General features: G+C 29.5%; 3 protein-coding genes across 3 annotated transcripts in view; 2 read left to right on the top strand and 1 right to left on the bottom strand.

Annotated features, from left to right (window-relative positions):
- Nucleotides 1-1,885, top strand: part of LOC108579615 (protein MMS22-like) — a 5,480-nt gene extending 3,595 nt beyond the window's left edge. Inside the window, exons 16-20 of the mRNA XM_017943197.1 lie at nt 1-196; nt 232-584; nt 653-855; nt 916-1,158; nt 1,864-1,885. The exon at nt 1-196 is cut by the window's left edge and continues 3 nt beyond it. Of these exons, the coding sequence (XP_017798686.1) occupies nt 1-196; nt 232-584; nt 653-855; nt 916-1,158; nt 1,864 (996 nt within the window). The 3' untranslated portion in view covers nt 1,865-1,885. The remainder of the gene's footprint in view (nt 197-231; nt 585-652; nt 856-915; nt 1,159-1,863) is intronic.
- LOC108579617 (high mobility group protein 20A) lies at nt 1,483-3,030 on the bottom strand. The gene is made up of 6 exons (XM_017943198.1): nt 2,846-3,030; nt 2,566-2,749; nt 2,219-2,498; nt 2,069-2,150; nt 1,762-1,977; nt 1,483-1,681 (listed from the first exon to the last, which is right to left on the bottom strand). Exons 1-6 carry the CDS (start codon nt 2,934-2,936, stop codon nt 1,545-1,547), a joined length of 990 nt encoding a protein of 329 aa, XP_017798687.1. The 5' UTR covers nt 2,937-3,030; the 3' UTR covers nt 1,483-1,544.
- A 597-nt stretch (nt 3,031-3,627) lies between these two features.
- LOC108579602 (serine/threonine-protein kinase atr-like) overlaps nt 3,628-9,104 on the top strand; it is a 9,770-nt gene continuing 4,293 nt past the window's right edge. Inside the window, exons 1-15 of the mRNA XM_017943178.1 lie at nt 3,628-3,671; nt 3,740-5,983; nt 6,045-6,222; nt 6,287-6,532; nt 6,602-6,718; nt 6,790-6,912; nt 6,990-7,237; nt 7,301-7,522; nt 7,593-7,764; nt 7,830-7,956; nt 8,019-8,143; nt 8,214-8,374; nt 8,457-8,617; nt 8,698-8,891; nt 8,954-9,038. Coding sequence (XP_017798667.1) covers nt 3,628-3,671; nt 3,740-5,983; nt 6,045-6,222; nt 6,287-6,532; nt 6,602-6,718; nt 6,790-6,912; nt 6,990-7,237; nt 7,301-7,522; nt 7,593-7,764; nt 7,830-7,956; nt 8,019-8,143; nt 8,214-8,374; nt 8,457-8,617; nt 8,698-8,891; nt 8,954-9,038 — 4,447 coding nt within the window. The remainder of the gene's footprint in view (nt 3,672-3,739; nt 5,984-6,044; nt 6,223-6,286; nt 6,533-6,601; nt 6,719-6,789; nt 6,913-6,989; nt 7,238-7,300; nt 7,523-7,592; nt 7,765-7,829; nt 7,957-8,018; nt 8,144-8,213; nt 8,375-8,456; nt 8,618-8,697; nt 8,892-8,953; nt 9,039-9,104) is intronic.

The following is a 9,104-nucleotide window of genomic DNA, read 5'->3' as shown; positions in this document are numbered from 1 at the left end:
TCAAGCAAAGGTAGTCATAATTTATATTTTCAGACAGAACAAGAACGAATTCAGTATGATGCAAAGTGGAGGTTGTATTTTAATCATGTGGAAAAGTGGATCCTTATACCAATTACAGAAGAAACTAAAGATTCAGAATTAGCTTTATGGGTTTTCAGATGCTATTTATTAAATATTATTACTAATTCATATAACACTAATTAGTGATTAATTTAAATTGTATTTTTTTTTAGAATCAATCAAATAATATGCTCAAAGTGTTATTAAATAAAACTGTATTATCAGTGGAAAATACATTTTTTAAAAATTTAGGAAAGAAAACATTTTCTATGATAATTTTAGGCATAGAAGTTCTTAATGTTAAAAGTGACATATCACTTCAAATATTAATACGAGATCTTTTTGATCAGTATATGACATTTCTAGTGACACCAAGCATTAGTACAAATAATTGTAAAGTGTCTGACTCGTTATTAAAATGTTTTAAAGATGCAAAAGCAGATTTCATACGCTTAATATTTGAGATATTGATGACGAATTTTCTTACAATTTCAAATGATAATATACATAAACAATCTCACTTAGTATGTATTACTTCCTTTTCATTTCGTTACTGTGACATTTATAATAATTAATTATGTTTTTAATATAGGTAATGATGATTTTACAAAATCTACTTAAAGCCGAGAAAAATGTTGCATGCCATGTAGTAGAACATATTATTCAAGTTTGTACGTCTTATATTATTGGATGTTATATGAAAGTTCCAGATTATCACCCACATAAACAGAATACGATTGATTTTATAAATAATGTCACAAGAAATTCATATTACAAAGAAAATAATTCTTTAAAGTAAGTATTAGTTTTAGTTAATACTTCTTTTTAAATAATTTATGTTATTGACAATTGCAGGGATAAGTTTCATAATGTTATATCCAGCACCGTTAAAAAATCATTGATAACTAATCAATATAATACTTTCGAGCTTTTACGTTCGATTTTACCAACAGCGACTGAAATAGTACAATTTTTATCCCCACAAATTGAACTTACTTTAATTGATTTGGAGTTAAATCAACGCCCAAATGTGACCTCTTACAGATATTCTTGGAATCAACTTCAAAATCTTATGAAAAACATAAGAGAAAAATTCTAGTAAGTTTAAAAAATTTATTAATAAATATTCAACAGTATCATAATGACACTTCGTTATTATGCTATGGATTGATTACATATATGTAAATTGCATAAACGTATAGTTATATCTGTGTACATAATTGCATGCAATTATATCTTATAAATTATATTCACTTAAAAAATAACGTATGATTCTAAAATCATAAATTAGGAAGAAAGTTATTGTTATGTATAATACAGGTATACTGTAATTATTAAACTATGGAGCATAGGCAATTAAGAAAAAATTGTATTATACAAAATACGTAAAAAAGAACACAATCATTAGGTTTTTATTTTCGATGAGAGTGCCTTGAACGATGATGTTTTATTGATGTAGTAGTTGTACTACCGGGAGGCGATCGTCATCCAATTAATTCGAGGCGAGAAACAGCATTACGCACAGCGTTTCGCAAAGATAGTTCGGCATTGCCACTTAATAGTGATTCAAGTCTTTCAACATAATTATCGATATTTTGTAATGTGGCGCCTTCATTCGTTCCTAAAAGTAAGAAACAAGCAATCGTTATAAATATGTGAAATGCAAATAATGAATAAAATAAGTTGTTACGTAAATTCAACCTGGTAGAGGTACTGTGGCAAAACAACCGGCTAATTGTGAACGAAGGGAATCTAAATGACGCTGCAAAGCTTGATTTGTCGTGCGTTGCTGGTTTGTTTCAGATTCCAAACGATTTACAGCTGCATACAAACTATCTACATGTCGTTGAAGAACTGCATTTTGAGCCTCATAATCTGATGTAGCTTTTCTTAATTGTCTCAACTCAGCTTCACATGCTGCACATGGAAAAATATATTGTACATGCCATCAAATATGAATTAAATAAATTTGGATTTTTATAAAATAACAAAGATTATTATCATTTACCTTTGTTATGATCCAAAAATTCTTCTGTAAAAATAGGTATATCAAAGCCTGTGAAATCATTATCTTTGTCCTGTTGAATATCCTAGTAAAAGATTAAATATTAATGGTGATATAATAAGTTGGTAAGTGATTCAGACATAAATATCATACATTTTGCTCAGAATTTAAATCAGTTCCATTTCGTTCTTTTTTAGTTTCTTGCTGTTTTTCTGAGGACTGTTTTTCACTAAACAATCTGTATGCTTCTGTCTGTTTATAATCACTAAATTCACGATTATAACGTTCTTTATCTTGCTCTGCTGCATCTAAATATTGCTGTTTTTGATCAGCAGGCAGATTACTCCACTCTGAAGCAAGAAGTTTCGTGATTTCAGCAAATGATAAGGTTGGGTTTTCACTCCTTACTTTTTCTCTTCGGTCATTTAAAAACCTGTCATAGTTTGTTATCAAGTATTCTTTTCATTTCAATTGTATCTTTTTGTTGTTTAAAACTATACCTGAAATAACCAGTTAAAGGTTGTTTTGGGGCAGTAGCATCTCTAGGAGCTTTTTTCCTCTTCTTAGATCTATTAGTTGTATTAGTAGTATTACTTCCAACGATCAAAGTTGTATTATTTTTTTTAGCTCCATTGTCACACACAGAATCAGGTGCTTTGTCTTCCCCACTTCCTGGTGATTTGTCTAACATATAAATTATTCAAATCAGATAATGTATTAGAACATTTCTCACAATAATAAAAATTGAAATTACAAATTTGCAATGAAAGTTTAACATACTTGTATGTTCCTCAGTTTCCCCATTGTAAGTAGGTTGCTCTGTCCCACCATTACTTTCAGGCACATCATTAACTGGTGCACTTTCACTCATTTTTAATAATATACGGTTCTGTTTCGTTTCAATATGTTATTTGCTTTAAACAAAATTCATAACTGATTCTATGAAGTTTAGAACAATAATTGCATTACTTCCTAGAAGGTTACATGAAATGCAACATTACTTCATAAAAGGTATAAAGTAAATGATCACAATACTTTTTACTTACTATAATTAATATATTTTTTAACGAACTTAATATAAAGATATGTTTAACGATAGTTTATTAGGTTAAATGACGAAAATGCTAGTCAGTCTGTTGCAACAGAGCACAAACAAAATACTACAGTAAATTGTTGCCGGTATTAACCTGTTACACGTATTTTCTAAATGGAAATTAATTTTTTATAAAAAAAGCAACATATTGATGAAAATACATAATCATAAAACTTCGTTGGCATAAACACTAAAGCCGTCTTTTCATGGAAAAGATTCAAATGACGCCAATTCAAAAGTTGATGATTTTACCGCTGAATCGAAACCCTAGCCTTTTGGTCCCGAAAACGTACTCTTAACGAATGAGAAGGTGTGATCATGTTGAGTCAAAAGAATTTAGCGGGACCCTATCTAAATCTTGTTTAAACAGAGCTTATTGTTTAGTGTAAAATTTAATAATTGTGTCGGTTTGTTATAATGAAACGTTTAATTGATGTATTTTATATGATTTACGAAAGCTAATAATAATATGGAAGTAAATGACAATTCAATTATTCTTCCAAATAATAGCAGGTAAATTGTTTTGTACTACTTTCTTAAATAGAATTTTCTACTTGATACTGATAACATAATTTTTATAGCAATGTAACAGTAGCAGATTCAGTATGGAAATTTATTAACAGTCCTGTAATTGCAATTTTCTCTGATTTAAAAAATGCAACAGCAAAGCAAATGCTTTGTTCACTCTTGGAATCAATCCTTAAAGGTTCAGCTACTTTGACTACAGTTTTAGTTCCACCTTTTAGCAATGGAGTGCAAAATGAGACACTAAAATGCCAATATGCTGCATTTACCACTTGGTTATTTGGCACTATGTTTTATATAGTTGGAGATCCTTTAAGCAATGAAATTTTAAGTAACAGCATAGAAATACAAGCCTGTATGCTTCGAATATTATCTAGACACCATATCACAATATTTGAAAGAATCAGTAATGAATATTTAAACATACTTCAAGAGATATCAGAGTTTCATAAAACCAGTGGGCAAGAAGATAAAATTACATTGGCCAAGTTTAATACAGAGAGAAATATGATAGAAAATTTGGATTTGCAAGCATTTCCTGTTACAATACAGTATTCTGACATACCATTAGTGCAAACATCTATACTTAAAATTATAACAAAGACAGGGATTTCAGTTTGGGATCCACAAGTGTTATCTCAAACAATATTGAAAGTAATCACCATATCTGCTGTAGATATAAAATTTACAGCATTTGGCCTATGTGTAGAATTAATGGAATTTTCATCATTCAGCAAGCAGGAACTTGATAATTTGATTCTTTATGCTACTGAGATTATTAAAGCTCTTCCTACCTGGCTAAATTTGTATGAAGTTTCAAAGAATCAGTTGGATCAATTTCTGTGGACATTTGATAAGTTTATTCAGTTATCACCACTTTCTGCAAATAATATTGAATTATGTTTTCAAGTTATTGATTTCATAGTTCATGAAATAAGATGCAAGAATGCTGATCCTAAAGCTGTTGAAGTAGTAAGAAAAACAGCATGTTACAAAATTCAGAAGTACTTTACCATGCAACCAAGAACTTATACTTTTTCTGAAATAAAAAGGTTTATTTCATATCTTGAATATTGCCCAGATTTTATTAGTGTTTTTGTTCACTGTGTACTTATTGATATCAAACATACTATTAGTGCAAATACTTCAGTTACTGATATCTGTGAATCATGGAATCTACTAAAAAAGCAATTATTAATTGCAACACAGGTGGAAAAATTTGAAATATCTATGCATATTTTGAAAGCCTCACGTATTTTACAAAACTGGTTGAAAGAACTGGAATTGCAAATGAATTTGTACACACATGAATTGGATGAAATTTTGAAGCTATTTTTACAGAATCTAAATTCTAAACAGTGTCAGCAAGAAAATATAATTTTTGAAAGTTTAATACATATGATGGCACACAATGAATCAAACAAAGATTTAATTCAGAAAATATTAATATTACCATTTACACAAGATGTAGAAATTTCTGTGAATATGATTAATAATCATGTGAAAGAGACTGCTGAATCTCTTGATAAAGCTACAAAGTTAAAATGTCTTGAAGTTTTATGTGAATTTGGTAATGGAAAAGAGCGATTGGAAATATTAAACACATGTGTAATTAGTGGTCAAACTGAGTTAGTAGTAGGAGCAGTGCAGAATAGTATGCTGCTTTTGAAAAATAGAGCAATAAAATTAGAAGATGTTTCAAAGTATATTCTTCAACCTGCACTCCATTCAAAGGATGAGAAAGTTCATGAAATGCTTGTAATTACCTTAAGTAAAATAAGCTGTTATTTATCAGACCATGCAAAATTTACAGGAGAATTATACAATGCAACGTGGATAATACATTGCAAACGGTGTAGTAACTGTGTTGAAAGCAATGTAAATTCTAATGTTTATTATGTCTCAGAAGAACATGATCATCTCCTGAGTCCATATTTTATATTATTATCTTCAAACTTCAGTTCAGTACGTTTGCGCATTTCTGAATCTTTTCTTTCTTTTTCAAATCACATTATGTCATTTAACGATAATGAAGTAGCAAAGATGTGGTTATCATATGTGGAAGATCAAAATCCTATAATTCGTTTTAATATTGCTGCAGCAATAAAAGGAATATTAATTAATAAAATAAACATTTCAACAAAATCTGTAGCATCTATTAGAAATGATGTACCTATTTGTTTACATGAATTTGTTGAATTGGTTATTAATACTATAGCAAATGCAGTTTTGAAAGCTTTAACAAATTCAAATCATGCTTTACATGATACTTTACTTGTTACCACAAAAAGTTGTGCCTGGTAAGATAAATATTTATATTTCACTTAGTATATATAAATTTTAAATCGTTTTTACTTTTAGTATTCCATTGAATATAATTGAGAGACGAATTTTGAATATATATTTGATTTCTATATTGCATTCAGCGTCATCCCCAACTGCAGTAGCATTTGCAACTACTGCATATCACGATTATGCTAAGTTATTAAATGTTTCTACAAAAGTATTATATGTTCGATATAAAAAAAGTTTCCTCAAGGTAAATAAACAATTTTACCATAACTAAAAAGGTATTTTCGAATAATATCTTCTCATTATTTTAGCTCATAATGCAATGTGCAGTTCATAATTTTATACGTTATTCTTATAACATGGCCACAACCGTACATCGCGTTGCAAAATGCATCGGATACGAGGGATCACGGCAATTATTACGGAAAGATGGTCATTATGCAGTTTGCTTTTTACTCTCCTTCATCATTGATATGCCAAATGCAAAGGTTCTGTTACATGACATAGCTGAATTAATCAGTATGGATGAGAAACAAATGTTGAAGGAATATTTTCCTGTATGTACATAAAAATTTCGTTCTTTTCTTTAATGCTAATCATTTTATTTTAATTTTTTTTTTTTTTAGTACATTTGCAGTTATGCCTTTTTGAATATGCCTCTAGCAACTGCAACAGAATGTCTGAGACTAGTCTCAAGTATCACGCAAACGCATTTATCACTCTTAATAAGACAATCATTTATGGTAATACAAAAAGTATTTACACTACATTATTGATACTTAACTTTTATATTTTACGCAAATGTGATTAACAGGGTATATTTGAGGAATTGATGTTAAACTTTCATGAATCCCCTGAGAAGATAGCTGGATTATTAAAAATTATATCTGATTATGATAGTAGTTTAGAAAGAAATTACATTATGCAAAAGGGAATTGTAAGTATCTACTTGTATGTATTTTACTTTAGAAAGAAGAGTAAAAGAAGTACACAGTATATTTACAATGTTTACAGGAATCTTATATAAATTTACGTTTACATGGTATACTGGTAAACTTTGATATAAAACTTGGATTAAAATCAGATGAACATACACAGCAATCTGCACTTGCGTCATTAGCTGCGCTGATGCAGTATATGGGTGCACAGTATTTAACACCTTTAAGATATAAGATTTTAGCAACATTACGAACCTCGCTTGGATTTAAGAGTCCAGGATTCGGACCTCTCATATGTGATGCATGGAATGCATTCATTCATAAGTATGTAAGAAAAATCATGATGTATGAGAATAAGAAACAATAAAGTATGTGTTAATATTTCAGCATAACTATTAAAGAGCTTGGTCCATTGTTACCGACTATATACGTGTCATTAATATCATTATTAAAAATGTATCGGGAAAAAATAATTGCTATGTTAAAGTTCCTTATTATTAAATGTAACGAAGAAAGTCCGGATCATATCGCAGAACTTTTCTTTATAGATGATGAAGAAATTCCTGATGAAATTAAAAACATAATTAAAGCACATATTTTGCAAGCCAGGTATGCAAGAAGTAACTTTTCTTTTATGTATTAAATAAGTTTACTATGCTAAACCGTACATAAATTTTAGGCCTCAAGGTTTCGAAGCAAATTTAAAGTTATGGCTTAAACGAATTACCCATGAAACGGACGAAGTAAGAGTCAAAGCTTTGATATATTTGCAAAGATTTTTAGCAGAACATCGTAGCCAACTAAATGAAATGATTTTAAGAGAAACAGATATTCACCCATTGATCGTTGATGTACGTTTGTTTCGTAAAATAATAAATATGTTAATGGTGCAGAATAATGATACATAATTTTTTAGCTATTAGACACACTACTAATTGGATGTCAACATAAAGATGAATCTATCCGCTTATTATATGGTGAATGTTTAGGAGAATTGGGTGCTATTGAACCAAGTCTCCTTCCACGCAAAATTATTTCTAGAGGTACATTATTTTATTAGTTTGTTATTTATCTACTTCGTGTTCTAATCTCTTCTGTATTTTAGACGATAGGAAATTCATCTCTGATATGAATGAAGAATTTGCTTGCGCAATACTCTTTGAACATGTACGGGCGTTTCAGATGCAAAAGAGTAGTCAGAGTATGGATTGTTTCTCACTTGCTATTCAGGTATGTAGAATAGTTTGCCAATTTTGTATTGTATATATATTTACATGTTTAAAAAGGTATATGACTTCAGGAAATTTTAAAAGCATATGATATTTCACCTCAAGGTAAAAATAGTAAATTGTGGAATAGTCTTCCCTTGACAATGAAACAGATTATTACTCCCTTTTTAACTTCACATTATAAAATTGCAACTATCAGTGATGATAAAATATTTCCTCATCCTATTTACGGGTAAATATTAAATAAATAAAATTTATGTAATAGACCATACTGATAATATTCTATTGAACATCGTAATTTACGATTTTTACAGTTCTGAAGCTGGTTCTTCGGTAGAAAATTGGGCTTATAATTGGCTTTGTAGCATGTTCAGTAATATCCATGACGAAACACTCAATAGTGTACTGCGTGCGTGTAAATTGGCGCTTAAGCGAGATATAAAAATATTAACATTTTGTTTACCTCATGTTGTGTGTAAGCATTATTTTAAAAATGTAATAATTCATTAGTAATAATACGCTTCTATACATATATGTACTTTTTTAATTCATCAGCATACATAATAACATATTGCACTGAAAAAGAACATGCAAAAATACGAGAAGAAATGTTGACAATAATCGATGTTAGAAAAAAACCTGTACTCGATCATGAATTATCGCGTCATAGACCACTTAGGCATGGGCATAGTGTGAAGACAGATGATACAAGAATTTCTGAAGAAACTAGACGTACGCGTTGTGCACAGGTATGAATATTACAAATGATATTCTTGTTCAATGAATGATTTCTTTTATAATCTTCGTATAGATCGTATTTTCAGTATTAGATCATTTACAAAGATGGCTTTGGGAACAACGATTAGTTCGTAATCGCAAGTATGAAGCTTTAAAGAGTAAGTCTTTTATATATGGACCGTTTATTTTGAAAGTGGAGCAGGTCCATTTTTTTTTTTTTTTTT

The sequence above is a fragment of the Habropoda laboriosa genome, unplaced genomic scaffold (genome assembly GCF_001263275.1).
Source record: "Habropoda laboriosa isolate 0110345459 unplaced genomic scaffold, ASM126327v1 scaffold33, whole genome shotgun sequence".
Lineage (NCBI taxonomy): Eukaryota > Metazoa > Arthropoda > Insecta > Hymenoptera > Apidae > Habropoda > Habropoda laboriosa.
The sequence above is the reverse complement of the archived record's forward strand: the minus strand, read 5'-3'. Positions and strand labels throughout refer to the sequence as shown.

Coding starts and splice junctions, on each gene's coding strand:
- LOC108579617 (XM_017943198.1), bottom strand. CDS start 2,936: ATGAGTGAAAGTGCACCAGTTAATGATGTGCCTGAAAGTAATGGTGGG. Junction 2,499..2,565: donor CCTTTAACTGGTTATTTCAG/GTATAGTTTTAA, acceptor AAACTATGACAG/GTTTTTAAATGACCGAAGAG. Junction 1,978..2,068: donor ATTTTTGGATCATAACAAAG/GTAAATGATAAT, acceptor TTCCATGTGCAG/CATGTGAAGCTGAGTTGAGA.